Source organism: Miniopterus natalensis, chromosome 6 (genome assembly GCF_054644295.1).
Source record: "Miniopterus natalensis isolate mMinNat1 chromosome 6, mMinNat1.hap1, whole genome shotgun sequence".
NCBI classification, from domain to species: Eukaryota; Metazoa; Chordata; class Mammalia; order Chiroptera; family Miniopteridae; genus Miniopterus; species Miniopterus natalensis.
In genome coordinates, this window is record NC_142086.1 from 43,337,564 (window position 1) to 43,353,121 (window position 15,558).

Consider the following 15,558-nt stretch of genomic DNA (forward strand, 5'->3'; position numbering starts at 1 on the left):
CATACGTATACACATCCAGCTTAATCTCTTCCACTGGGGTAAACATGAAGAATTTTTACCTTTATTTTATTATATATGGAATTGTAATTTATACTTTATCTTAAGGAATATTTATTATGTAAAAAATTTATCTCCACTGGTATGTATGTTTCTTATAATTTTGAACAAAAAAAGTATTTTACATTTTTCATGAATGCTTTTTATTTCTTATAATTCACTGTTTAATTCATTTTGGAATATCTCAGCTTTACTATAAATTGAAATTCAACTTACTAATCAGAAAAATAATGAATACTTACCAAAAATTATCAGCTATTTTAATGTGATTATTTATTATCATGACTTAATTTTTTTAAAGTCCTTAGAGGTACGACTTCAGTATGATGTTGAAGATATTATTACCCCAGAACCAGAAACAAGTCCTCCATTTCCAGATCTCTCATCTCAGCTTCCTTCTTCAAGCAGTCTTTCTGGGAGCACTAACACTGTGGCTAGTGAAGGAATAACAAAGGACAGTATCCCATGTCTCAAGTAAGAGTTGCTACCAAATTTTAAAACAATTTTACATATGAATCATATAATTCTTTATGACTGTGCCAAATAAAATCATTCTTCTCTCCTAGTAAATTGTTGTCAAGTGTCTGCAGTCCACCATAAGGTACCCTGGTCTTTTCTTTGAATATCCCTGCAGGGGACACAATATTTTCATCCTTCACTTACTAGTTCATATATTTGCTTCCCAGAAGGACCCTAAAGTAAACATGGTTTTGATAGAATGGGGAAACTTTTGTCAAGGCACAAATATGGCCACTTGTTTGGTATACCCAAAATGAAAAAATATGTTAAGGGGATTTCTTCTTGGAATTGAAAGAAACCAAGTTTACTACCTACTATAAGAATATGTTTTCAAAAAAGAATTTCTTTCTTGTGGTGGCTAGGATACTGTATAATATGTCTTTCTCTTTTATAACTGGTGCTATTTGATAGTAGACTATGTTATCTCAGTATATCTGAACAAAGTTTAGTGTCATAATCAAAGAAAACTTAGTCAAGACCATAATAATTATCTTAATTGCTTTTATGCTTTTTAGTAGTCAGATATAAAAGAATACAGTTTCCTTAAATTACTACTCACTGCTTCATCATCATCAAACCAAATGTTTTCTATATCAGTGGGTTGGAGAATTGAGCCTCAGCAAAGAATTTTTATCAGCATCATATGAAAATATCTGAATCTGCTACTAAAGGAATTTCAGACAACTAGCTTCCTCATTTTTTATGAAAACACTTATGGAAAATTTAAAGACAACATTTCAGAAGCAAAAGCAGTTTACCACACAATTAGCAGTTGCTATACTTATGTAATCATTGTTTTTCCTCCAAAATTTTTTCTTGTGAAGTAAAAAAGGAAATATAAGCAGGAATTACTGGGGGGGGGGGGGGGGGGGGGAGGGGGGATCTACAAAGAGGAAGTATCATCATAAAATTTTAGCAAATGGAAAATGTTCATAATGTTATAACGTTATATATTCAATTTTCCCTTCATAGCACTTGGCCTCATTTAATTGATTTCTATTAAAATGAAAACCAGAAAGAGAACAAAAAGTTCTACAAAGCTCAAGAAGACATTGTAGACTGATTTGTTTATTAATTAACAAGACCCATCATTAAAGTGTGGGTCCTCCAGTGATCTAACTATTTTTATATAAAATTTAAAAAAATTAAAAGAGATAAAAGAAAAAGTGAAAACAACAAAAATTCGGTAGTAGAGATGAAGTAAACAGTTACAGTATTGAAGCATAATAAAAGAATTTAATGTTGACTTGAGAAGTAATATAATCTTAAGGATAATCAAGAGAACCAAAGTGAAGAAAATCAGTGTAGACCTATATTATGTATATAAGGTCCTAGGAACTAAGCAGCAGAAATGATCTAAGAATATTATTCTATGAATTGCATTATATTATAAGTGGCTTTTGAGTTGTATATAATCTATGCTTTGGTTAATTATATGTTAGCATCCATCCCTAAATCACTTTTCCTTTGCTGGATTAGATTACCATGTACATTAGCTGATAAATAAGCAAGCCAACTCTTCATTTTTAGCAACATTACAATTCTTATCAATATACACATATTTGTGCAATTATTGATATATATTTTTTTGCCTTTGTGCTTCCTAGTATGTAAAATGGGTAGCCATCCTAGGCCTCACTAAGTGAATGAGATTTAAACAAAAAGTAGACGAGGGAGTTAGCTGAAGAAGATATGGTGGAAGAATGCTCCAGGCAGAAGGAACAGCTAGAGCAAAGGCGTTCATGTGCCCAGCATATAAAGAGCTCAGTGTAGCTAGAACAAAGGGAGCAAGGTTAGTGGAGAGGGCTGTAGGAGATGAAGTCAGATAGGCAAGAGAGTTACTGTAATGACCCTGGCTTTTATTCCTAATTAAATGGGGAGTCATTATAGGGTTTTGAAGAGAGAAGTGACATGATCACTTTGGTGGCTATGTTGAAAACCAATTTTGAGATGGAAGAAAAGAGTAGAAGCTAGGCGGCCAGTAAGAAGGATGTTCACACCTAACTAGAGATGATGTTGAGGGCTTGCAGATTTAGCAATTAAAAATACAGAATACCCATTTAAATCTGAATTTCAGATAAACAATGAACATGTTTTAGTTCAGTATATCCCGAATATTGCATGGGACATACATACAGTAAAAAAAAAATCAAACCTATTTATTGTTTATTTGAAATTCAGGCTTTTATGGATATCCAGTATTTTTATTTGTCAACTGTAACTAGGATAGTAGCAGTAGAGAACTAAAAAGGGGTCATATTCTGAATACATTTTTAAGGTAACACCATCAGCATTTAATAATTGATTGGAAGTGAGGTATATGAGAGAAGGATATTGTTCAAGAATTTTTAAGTTTTTTTTAGCTGGCTACAAGGATAGGAGTTGCTATCAACTGGAATAGAGAAGAGTGCAGGTGGAGCAAATTTAGTGGGAAAGAGCAGGAATTCAGGTTTGATATATTGAAATCTTACATTGGGAGGTAGATTAATAGCTATTCTTTTTATCTTTATGCATTATAACTTAAAATATTTCATATGAAAAATAAATAATAAAAAAAAAATTAAAAATACTATTCTCAGAAGAGAAAAAGGAAGTGATAAAGACAGTTGAAGTTTCAGACCTGACTGAACAGCTACTTAAAGAAAAAATCACAGGTAGCTTGTATTTTGAGAAAGTTAGAAGACATTGTCAAGCTGCATTCTACACTGAATGCCTAGTGTTGTATTTAGATTTTATGTAAATTATGAAGATAATTTAAAGCATGAAGATACTTATTTAAAATGTATTAACAGAACTGCTTTTTCACTTTATTCTAGTGTTAAGACACGGCCAGTGCGGATGCCTCCGGGTTATCAAGCAGAACTTGTTATTCAGTTGGTGTGGGTAGATGGTGAACCCCCCCAACAGGTTACTAGTCTTGCTGTAAGCTCAGCATATGGAATGTAAGTAGCTAAACATCCTTTCTAATTTGTATTATTTATCTAATATGTTTGATGTATTAAGTATTTTAAAGGAAATATCTAAAGTTCTAAATACGGAAGGAGCCCTACTGGGCGTGTCTTAGTGGTTGAGCGTCGACCTAGGATCCAGGCGATTGGGGTTCGATTCCCAGGCAGGACACATGCCCGGGTTGTGGGCTGGCAGCCGATCAATGACTCTCTCATTATTGATGTTTCTATCTCTCTCTCTCCCTCTCCTTTCCTCTCTCTGAAATCAATAAAGATATATTTAAAAAAATAATAAAATAAATAAATAAATAAATATGGAAGGAAGCCCTTAACCTGGACTTTTATTAGATTAAAAATGGTATAAGAAAAATAATAACTTAAATGTAAACTATGATTATTTGTTGCCGATGTCAAACTTGACAGTATTTTCATTTTTAATGTTAGGAGGTTATTAGGATGTTATTATACTTTTTTGTTTGTGTACTTCTATACTTACACATTTTTTTCTTGGTTTCGTTTGTTTCTTTTGTGTATTCTATTATATTTCGCTTTGTGTTTTATTTTGAATGCTAAAAGCTAGAGTCAGATTCTTTGGGATTCAAATCCTAATTCTGCTTCTTTCTAGTTTTTGGATCTTAGAAACGTTAGTTAAATCTGCTTTGTTTCCTTATCTGTAAAATAGGATAAAATGTTTTTGAGAGGGTTAAATGTATTAATACATATAAAATCTATCTTTTAGGTTCAGAGCAGGATACACATGATATATTCAAGATAATTGGAGGGGTTTTAATAAGTGGATTATTTATCTAGGATATAGAGAAAAAACACAAGATAGTAGGGTATGCCAGGGCTAGAAAGAGCAGTGTTTTATTACCACCTGTCAAAGAATAACTTGAAGACAGTTAATTATTACCACGTTATTTACTTGAATACAGAGCAAAGCAATAATAGATTGATCTTATCTAACAAATATAATAACAGAATTTATATATGAGGAAAAGGAAAAAGCAGAGAAAGAAAAACCACAGATACTTTCTAAACAATAAAATTAGTATTTTCCTTTCATTGTGTAAGATGTTATGAGACCAGTCAGGTTAGTTGCTCGTGGGCAGTTTTATGAATCATCAACTAACCCAGTTTTGATTATTTATGGCTTCTTCAGAAGACTGTAGCTGTTTAATTTGTGATATAGATATATAAAAGACATTTTTTTGTATAATGCTTATCATTATTTGGGAACATTTCCAACTTAGTTATAACAGGTCTGTACCATTTTTTCTTGTTAAAATTTTTTAATTCCACCTTTTTGGTCAAACTCAGTCCCCCAACAGACTAACCAGGAGTGCCTCAGCCTCCTTCTGGAGCAGATTATAAGTTGAATACTGGCTTTGTGGCAACATTTATATACATGGATATTAGATGTCAAAGAAGGACAACCACAATTATTACAACAAAATCTTTGGAAACTACTTACTGTCCAATAGCCAAGTTGGCCTATGTCTAAACTAAGAGAATAAGTCCCAAGGATCTGTGTAATGAAGTTTAGCTAGTTGAGTAGCCCTATTTTCCCATGATTATTGATTGATTGTTCTACTATTTTAAAGAATTTAACCAGGGGCAACTGTTAAGTCAGAAACTGCAGGATCTGAGGTTGTTCACCTCTTACACACTAGTTGCCTGCCACACTTTTGTATGTACATATCTTGACAGAAAACTGGCCCTTGCGTAAGAGACAAAGATAGGTTATTATTGACAGCAAAAAAGGCAGCCAGAGCAACATCTTGCATCAGTTCCCTGAACCTTAGTCCCCACAAGGTAACCTGCTGAGGCACAGATGGTGCCTGCATGTGCAGGGTATTACAAGAGAAGAACTCTAAGTTTAAAAACTCAGATATGAAAATAGGTCTGCTGGGGACCTGCCTGTGCTCCCATCTAGAGAGAGACCACATCTTTATTCTGGAGTATAAGCAAATCTTCTCTGGGGAGGAGAAGGACAGGCCTTTATCTTCTTTTGTAAATATTATTCTCACATTGTTTTTATTGAATTGGGGTTTTTTTCCATTACAGTTGATATTAAATATTTTAGATTCAAGTGTACAACATTGTGATTAGACACTTATGTAACTTAGGAAGTGATCACCTCTATAAGTCTACTACCCATCTAACACCATATACAGTTATTACTACATTATTGACTATTTCCTGTGCTGTACTTTACATCCCCGTGATATTTTTATAACTGGCAATTTGTACTTTTTACTCCCTTCAGCTTTTAGATTCATGTCCCGCACCCTTCTCCCATCTGGCAACCACCAATTTGTTTTTTGTATCTATGTTTGTTCTTGTTTTGTTTGGCTGGTTTTTAAATTCCACATATAAATGATATCATATGGTATTTAACTTTCTGTGTCTGATTTCACTTACCATAATACTCTTGAGGTCCATCCATGTTGTTGCAAATGGTAAGATTTCATTCTTTTTATGGCTGAATAATATTCCATTGTATATATGTACCACTTTTATTCTTAATCTTCACTGAGTATATGTTTTTTATTAATTTTTAGAAAGAGAGGAAGGAGGAGAGAGAGAAAGAGAAACATTAATGTGAGGGAGAAACATCAATTGGTTGCCTCCCGCATGCACCCTGACTGAGGATCAAATCTGCAACCTTTTGGTATATGGGACAATGCTCCAACCAACTGAACCACCCAGCCAGAGCTGTACCATTTCTTCTTTCTTCCCTTATCTATCAATGGACACTTAGGTTGCATCCATATCTTGGCTACTGTAAATAATTCTGCAGTCATGTTTTGGATTTCTTCAGATAAATATCCAGCACTGGAATTGCTGGGTCATATTGTAGTTCTATTTTTAATTCTTTGAGGAACCTTTATACTGTTTTCCATAGTGGCTTCCCCAGTTTGCAATCACACCAACAATGCTCAAGGGTTCCTTTTTCTCTACATTCTCACCAACACTTTGTTGATTTATTGATGATAGCCATTCTGACAAGTGTGAAGTGTGATACCTCACTGTGATGTTAATTCGCATTTCCCTGATGATTAATGATGTTGAACATCTTTTCATATGTCTGTTGCCCATCTGTATATCCTTTTTGGAGAAATATCTATTCAGGTCTTCAGCCCATTTTTTAATCAGATTGTGGTTTTTTATGTTAAATTGTATGAATTCCCAGTACGTTTTGGATATTAACCGTTTATCAATGAATCATTGGCAAATATCTTCTTGCATTCAGTAGGATGTCTTTTTGCTTTGATGATGATTTCCTTTGCTGTGAAAATCTTTGTAGTTTGATGTAGTTCCATTTATTTATTTATTCTTTTCTTTCCCTTGCCTGAGGAGGCATATCAAAAAAATATTACTAAGTACAATATCAGAGAGTTTACTACCTGTCTTTTATTTGTTTTCAGGTCTTCCAGTTAAGTCATTAATACATTTTGAGTTTATTCTTGTATGTGGTTTAAGAAAGTGATCCATTTTCATTGTTTTGCATGTATCTGTCCAGATTTCCCAAAACTATATATTAAAGAGGCAGTCTTGACCCCATTATATATTCTTGCTTTGTGATAGATTAATTGACCAGATAGGCATGGGTTTATTTCTGGCTCTTTATTCTGTTTTTTGCCAGTACTATGCTCTTTTGATTACTGTAGCCTGATATCAGGTAGCATGATTCTTCCAACTTTGTTTCTCTTTCTTGAGGTTGCTTTAGCTATTTGGAGTCTTTTGTGCTTCCATATAAATTTTAGGATTATTTTTTCCTGGTTCTGTGAAAAACCCATTGATATTTAGATAGGGATTGCATTGTACCTGTAGGCTTCTTTGGGCAGTATGTAATTTTTAATGATGTCATTTCTTCCTAACCATTAGCATGGTATAGACTTCCATTTATTAATACCTTCTTTCATTTCTTATTTGAGTGTCTTTTCTGAGTACAAGTCTGTTACCAATTTGGTAAAATTTATTCCTAGGTATTTTATTCTTTTTGAAGCAATTATAAATGAGATTTTTTTTAAATTTCTGTTTCTGATAGTTCATTATTGATATATAAAATGTTACCAATTTCTGAATATTAATTTTGCATCCTGCTACTTTAATGAATTAGAATTATTAGTTCTATTAGTTTTGTGGTGGAATCTTCACAATTCTTGATATATAGCATCATGTCATCTGTAAATAATGAAATTTTCACTTCCTCCTTTCCAGTTCTGATGCCTTTTTTTTTTCTTCTTGTCTGATTGCTGTGGCTAGGACTTCCTATACCATGTTGAATAAAAGTGGTGAAAGTAGACATCCTTGTCTTGTTCCTCATCTAAAAGAAAAAGCTTTCAGCTTTTCACCATTGAGTATGATGTTAGCTGTGGGTTTGTTATATAAGCTTTTATTATGTTGAGGTATGTTTCCTCTGTTCCCACTTTGTTGAGTTTTTTTGTTATAAAAGGACATTGGATTTTGTCAGATGCCTTTTCTGTATCTATCAATATGATTATATGATTATTTTCCTTCATTTTCTTAATGTTAACTGATTTGCAGATATTGAAACAGCCTTGCATTCCAGAAATAAATCCCACTTAATCATGGTGTGTGATCTTTTTAAAGTATTGCTGAATTTGGTTTCCTAATATTTTGTTGAGGATTTTTTTCTTATTATTTTTTTAGATTCATAGGAAGTTTAAAAAGTAGTACAAAGAGGTACTGTGTACTCTTCACCCAGTTTTCCCCAATGGTCAACATCTAATAAATATAATGAAATAAGAAATCGACATTACAATCCACAGATCTTATTGAGTTTTTGCCAGTTTTTTTTTAAATTTATCTTTATTGTTGAAAATATTACAAATGTCCCTTTTTCCCCCCATTGATCTCCTCCACTCCACATCTGCTCCCGCCAGGCCTTCACCACACTATTGTCTGTGTCCATGGGTTATGCATATATGCATATAAGTTCTTTGATTAATCTCTCCCTACCCACTCCCCCACCCCTGCCTTCCCACTGAGATTCATCAGTCTGTTCCATGCTTCTATGTCTCTGATCTATTTTGTTCCTCAGTCTATTTTGTTGAGTTTTTGCCACTTTTATATGCACTTGTGTGTATCTAAAGTTCTATGCAACTTTATCATGCATAGATATGTACATCCAACCCGCCCAATCAAGATATAGAACTGTTTCATTACCATAAACATCCCCCCTGCTATTCCGTTGTAGTGACACTCATCCCTTTTTCTCTCCATACTCTCCCACCCCTGTCAACCACTAATCCGTTGTCTATCTCTATAATTTTATCATTTTGAGAATGTTATACAAATGGAATCATATAGTATGGAATCTTTTGAATTTAGCTTTTTCCACTCAGTATAATTTCAGATGTTTCTGTTTCAGGAAATCCAGGTTAATGATTATGATTTTATATTTGTCATGAGATAAAATGATATCAAAATATCTACCTCCCAGATTTACCTCACTGGTCTTATTTCTGACTTACATTTTTGTATTACTTTTATATTTTAAGTCTTAACTGTAAACATGAATAGGGTAATGTTGGTTAAATATTAATTACCATTGCATACTGGAATGCCTTAAGACAAATGCTCAAAGGTTGTATTGTGCCCAAACATAATAATAATTGATGGGGACGTATCAGGTGAAAGTGTTTCAGAGGAATTTCTTATATGAATTAGAATAAAAATACAAGGAAGGCAAAATTTTAGACAATTTATAAACTAAATTAACTGTTTTACATTTCAAAAGTATAGAACATTTAGCAGATACAGGATATGTTACCTTCTTCACCATCAAGAAGCCAGCAGTATACAGAACCTGAAGCTTTCATGCCAAAACAGGTCATGTGGGTCATATCTGATCACTCAGAAACTTTTGATGAGATTATGGAAGGCCATGGTTTTCCCATGGCATTTGGATTCTGGGAATAGCTAGGATTCTAAAAGTAGTCCTAGAAGACCTAAAGTCCATTCTGTCTACTGTTTTTGAATCAGAGGGACTCACAAACTTATAGAGCTCAGTCCATGAGAAGTCTTGAATTTATAACCACGTAGCAGGGAAGAGGGAAGGGTTTCACCTTTTTGTTTTATGTTGTGAACTGTTTTCTTATATCTAGGCTTCTCTTGTTAAAACTAGATGCTAAGTGTTTAGGAAATGTCATAGTTTTGTTCATTTTAGTCAACTACACTGTCTTTACATTGGAGACTTTTCAGTTATTGTTAGTAATATGGACAATGAACTTCAGATAGACTTCACATTTATTTTTTAATATTGAAGTTTGTTGGCTATCTTTAGGAGTTTTGGTACCAGGGTAATGCTGGCCTTGTAAAATGAGTTTGGGAGCCTTTCCTCCTCTTCAGTTTTTTGGAATAATTTGAGAAGGATAGGTATTCTTCTTTGAATGTTTGGTAAAATTCACCTGTGAAGCCATCTGGTCCAGGGGTTTTGTTTATTGGAAATTTTTTATAACTGATTTAATTTCATTAGTACCTTTAGTTCTGTTCAGATTTTCTGTTTAATCTTGATTCAGCCTTGGAAAATTATGTTTCTAGAAATTTAACCATTTCTTCCAAGGTGTCGAATTCGTTGGCATTTAATTGCTTGTAGTATGTTCTTATCCTTTGTATTTCTGTGGTGTCGGTTGTCACTTCTCTTTATTTTATTTAGGCCATTTTACCTTTTTTTCTTGGTGAGCCTGAATAAAGGTTTATCAGTTTTATCTTTTCAAAGGACCACCTCTTGGTTTCATTGCTCTTTTCTACTATTTTTAAGACTCTATTTTGTTCAGTTCTGCTGATTGTTATTTCCTTCCTTCTGCTCACTTTGGGCTTTTTTTTCTTCTAGTTCTTTTAGGTATAGGGTTAGATTGTTTGAGGAAAGCTTGAATTGCTATAAATTTACCTCTTTGAACTGCTTTCTTGGGGTAGACCTACACTGCAATGTATTTACAACTTAGAACTGCTTTGGCTGTGTCCCATAGATTTTTGGATAGTTTTCATTGCCATTTGTCTCAAGATATTTTTTTATTTTGTCCTTGATTTCATTGTTAACCCATTTATTGTTTAGTAGCATATTATTTAGCCTTTACTTGTTTCTGTGGTTTTTCTGTTTTCTTCTTGTAATTGATCTAGTTTCATACCATTGTGGTCAGAAAAGAGTCTTGGTATAATTTCAGTCTTCCTTAATTTACTGAGACTTGTTGTGTGGCCTAAGATGTGGTCTATCCTAGAAGATGTTTCATGAGCACTTGAAATAATGTATATTCTGCTGCTTTGGGATGAAATATCCTAACAATATCAATTAAGTCCATCTGGTCTTATGTGTCACTTAAGGCTACTGTTTCTTTGTTAATTTTCTGTCTGAATGATCTATTAATTGATGTCAATGGGGTGTTAAAGTTCCCTTTTATCACTGTATTTACTGTCGATCTCTCCCTTTATGTCTTTAAATATTTGCTTCATATATTTAGGTGCATAGATGGTTACAAGAGTTATATTTTTTGTTGGATTGATTCCTTTATCGTTATGAAATTCCCTTTATCTCTTGTTACAGCCCCTGTTTTAAAATCTATTTTGTGTGAAGTAAGTATAGGTACCTCAGCTTTTTTTTGTTTCCATTTGTATGAAATATCTTTTCCCAGCCCTTTACTTTCAGTCTGTGTGTGTGTCTTTCAATCCATGGTGGGTCTTTTGTAGGCAGCATATGTACAGGGTTTTGTTGTTTTATCCATTCAGCCACCTTGTCTTTTGATTGGAGCATTTAGTCCAGTTACATTTAAGGTACTTATTGATAGGTGTGTAGTATTGCCATTTTATTAATTGTTTTCTCATTGTTTTTGTCGTTTATTTTTTATTTTGTTCCTCTCATTTCTTGTATGTTGATGACTGTGTTTTATTGGATTCCTTTCTCTTTATTTCTTGCATACCTCTTGTAGACTTTTGGTTTGTGTTTACTATGTGCTTCATATTTACTTCATATAGGCCATTTATAATGGTCTACTTTAAGTTGATGGTTGCTTAGGTCATATATATTCTAAAATTATAATTTTTATTTACCCTTTCCATGTTTATGATTTTTTTATTTTTAATTGTGTGTGTGTATCTTTTAATTTATTGTTGGTTTTTTTAGACTCAATTACCCATGATCTTCCTACTTTTGCCTTTTAACATTTCAACTAGATTTATAGTTGGTTGATCCACTGCTGTTATTGTTTGCCTTTGTCAGTGAGAATTTTTTTCTTTCTATTTTTTTGCTCATGTTTTTTATCATTTCTTTTCTGCTTAAACAAGTCCCATTAACATTTCTTTTAATACTGGCTTAGTGATGATGAACTCCTTTAACTTTTTCTTATTGGGAAAATCGTTCTCTCTCCTTCAATTTTAAGTCATAGTCTTGCTAGTTAATCTTGGTCATAGGTCTTTGCTTTTTATCACTTTGAATATTTCATGTCCCTCCCTCTGATCTGCAGTTTCTGTTGAAAAATCTTCTGGTAGTCTTATGGGAGATCCCTGGTATGTAACTGCTTTCCTCTTATGGCTCTTAGGATCCTTTTTTAACTTTTGGCATTTTAATTATAATGTTTTTTAGTGGGGCCTCTTTGGGTTCATCTTGTTTAGGATGGAGAATGATCTCCCTATAGCAATGCAATGTAGTACCTATGGTACATTATTATTTGCCAAAAAATGGGGAATTTGTTTATGGTAGTCTGTGAGACCCTTAAAGCTTGAATTGTTTTACTTGCCATTTAAGTGTATGATCAGAGATAAATTGCAGATCTCTTTTGTTTATAAAATTTTTGCAAGAATAGAGATTCATATAGGAATCTTTGAAATTGAGTGTCTTGTATTTTGGGGGCATTAACCATATTGGGCTTTTAATAAAATATAACAGTGTTTTTCTCTGAACTTGGAAAAATAATATAGCAAATTTAAGAGTAGCAAATTTAAGAGTTGAAAATTGATTTTACTATTCCAGTGTATAGTTTAAGAACAATGACAATTTTTACATCATGAGCATAGGACCTTTATTAAAATCAATAAATCCTACATTGATTCAGTACTATTATTGAGACCACAGTACATATTCAGTTTCTACATTTGTCTCAGTAGCTTAAGTTATCAGTTTTTTAAATGTTTATTGCTTCTTGTGTTCTTTCTAAGAGATCTGTGTCTACCCCAGGGTTTTTGTTTGCTTTTCTTTGTTGTTTGGGGGTTTTTTGCTAGAAATTTTGTAACTGTAGCAATAATGTTTATGTCTATATCAACCTCAAATTAATTTTTGAGTAGGATGTGTAACATTGGCTTTCTTTTTGTTCCACATGTATTCAGTGTACCAGCATCATTTGATACAAAGATCCTCTGTTCCCCATTGAACTCTTGTGGCATGGTTGTCAAATATGAAGTGAAGGTCTATTTCTGGAATCTCTACTCTGATCCATTAATCTGTTTCACTGTCTTAATTAGTGTAGTTTTGTGGTAAGTCTTGAAATCAGGTAGTATAAGTCCTTCAAATTTGTTCCACTTTTTAAAAATTATTCTGGCTGATCTAGGTCTTTTGAATTTTTGTAGGAACAGAGGTGAGCTAGAGAGAGAGCTTAGCTGTGAGGTATGTATCAGAGTAGCTGATTAATATAACAATGAGCCAAAATGAAGCCTTTAATTACTTGCTTTGATGGTGTAACCAAGAAGCTAAAACTAGAGAAAGCACCAACTTTCCCCTGTTCTGTTTCCCCCCACCCCATCCATGGAACAGCACACTAGTTGATGGTCAGGTGGATCAGTGCAGGCATATATAGGGGTTTTCTTATGGTTAAGGCCGTCCCAAACAAAAGTCTTGGCAGTGTTATGGACCCTGAGGTCAAAGGAGAGGGTGGGGAGGGCTAGGAGTAGAAGAGTACTGGATACAGAGTCAGAGTAAGGAAAACTGTCTTCAGTCTCCTCCTCCCCCCGTAAGGAGACTTCAGCAGAGGTGCCTGAAGACTTCTGCCTAGGCCTCAAAAAAGGAGACCTAGCAATAAAGGCACTTTAGCTTGGAATGCAAATGGGCATAGGAGCATGGCATGCCAGAAGGGCCTGAATTCTTGAATGTAGCTCCATTCAGAGACTGCAGTGCATTGGCTATGCACTAAGAATGGTCCTGGGAGAGTAGCTTTTCCCCCAGAGGCTTGCCAGGTAAAGCCTTTGTAATTATCTAGGGTCAGATCTGAAAAATCACACAAAGGTTTTAGCCAAGAGGTGGAACCCTCAATTTCCATATCATTTTAGAATCTGCTTTTCAATTTCGTCCATAAAAGCTTGCTGGGATTATGATTGGGGTCATGTTGAATCCATAGAATTTGTGGGGAATTGGCATGTTGACATTACTGAATCTTCCAATCTATAAGCATAGTATAGCATTCTATTTATTTGGCACCTTTAATTTATTCTAGCAATGTTTATAGTTTTATAAGAATACTGGTCTTGCATGTATTTTGTTAAATTTATCCCAGAATATTTCATATATGTTGATATTATTATAGATGGTATTTTAAATTTCATTTTCCAGTTCTTCACTGCAGGTATTTAGAAACCCTAGTGTTTTTGTATATTTAACTTATATCCCTAATCTTAATTCACTTATTTGTTTAGTAATTACATGTGGTTTCCTTAAGATTTTCTACATAGACAATCATCTCTATGAATAGAAATCAATTCTACTTTTGACTTTCCATGCTTTATATCTTTTTTTCTTGCCATATTTCATTGGTTAGAAACTTTAGTATAATGTTTCTAACTTATTTCACTTAGCACGATATTCTCAAGTGGCAATATTTCATCTTTATTATGACTGAGTAGTATTCCATTATATAGGGCTGGGCAAACATAGGTTTACAATTGTGAATATGCAGAACATAGAGTTTATTCTTATTTATTATTGTGTTTATTATTATTAACCTACCTTTTCTCACCCCTGTATATATGTACCACATCTTTATCCAGTTGTCATTGAAGGATGTTTAGGTTGTTTCCACGTATTGGCTATTGTGAATAATGCTGCAGTGAACATAGGGGAGCATATATCTTTAGGAATAAGTGTTTTCAAATTTTTCAGGTACCCAGAAGAGGGATTGATAGGTCATATGGTAGGTAGCTATTTTTTGAGGAAACACCATACTGCTTTCCATTGAGGCTGCACCAATTTACATTCTAACCAGCAGCATAGGAGGGTTCCTTTTATCCCCATTGTAACACTTATTTCTGTCTTACTGGTAATAGCCATTCTAACAGGTGTGAGGTGGTATCACTGTGATTTTGATTTGCATTTCCCTTACAGCTAGTGAGGTTGAATAACTTTTCATTATCTCTTGGCCATTTGTATGTCTTCTTGGGAAAAGAGTCTATTCATGCCCTCTACCCATTTTTAAATTTTTGATTATTTGTTTTTAATTTGTTGTGTAGTATTAGTTCTTTATATATTTTGGATATTAGCCGCTTGTTGGAGGTTTAATCTTCTCCCATTCAGGTGGTTGCCTTTTGTTTTATTAATGGTTTCCTTTGCTATGCAGAAGATTTTTAGTTTGGTGTAGTCCCATTCATTTATTTTTGCTTTTACTTCCCTTGACTTTGAGGTGAACTTCACAGAAACTCCTCTGAGACCAAGTACCAAAAATTTAACACCTATATTTTCTCCTATGTATTTTACTAATTCATCCCTTTTAGTCAAGTTTTTAATCCATTTTTGAGTTACTTTTGTATATAGTGTCAGTCAGCAGTCTAGTTTCATTTTTTTGCAGGTGGTTTTCCAATTTTCCCAACATCATATGTTGAAGAGGCTTTCCTTTTTCCATTGTATGTTTTTGGCTCCTTTGTTGAAAATTAGCAGCCCATATATTTGTGGGTTTATTCATGGACTCTCAATTCTGTTCTATCGGTCTGTGTGTCAGATTTTTCTGCCATACCATACTGTTTAGTTTATTGTAGCTTTGTAGTACAATTTGAAATCAGGGAGTATGATACCTCCACCTTCGTTCTTTTT

General features: G+C 33.6%; 1 protein-coding gene across 1 annotated transcript in view; it reads left to right on the forward strand.

Moving 5' to 3' along the window:
• The window catches only part of STXBP5L (syntaxin binding protein 5L), a 170,660-nt gene that overhangs the window by 88,671 nt on the left and 66,431 nt on the right, over nucleotides 1-15,558 (forward strand). Inside the window, exons 17-18 of the mRNA XM_087817877.1 lie at nucleotides 359-531; nucleotides 3,393-3,518. Of these exons, the coding sequence (XP_087674003.1) occupies nucleotides 359-531; nucleotides 3,393-3,518 (299 nt within the window). The remainder of the gene's footprint in view (nucleotides 1-358; nucleotides 532-3,392; nucleotides 3,519-15,558) is intronic.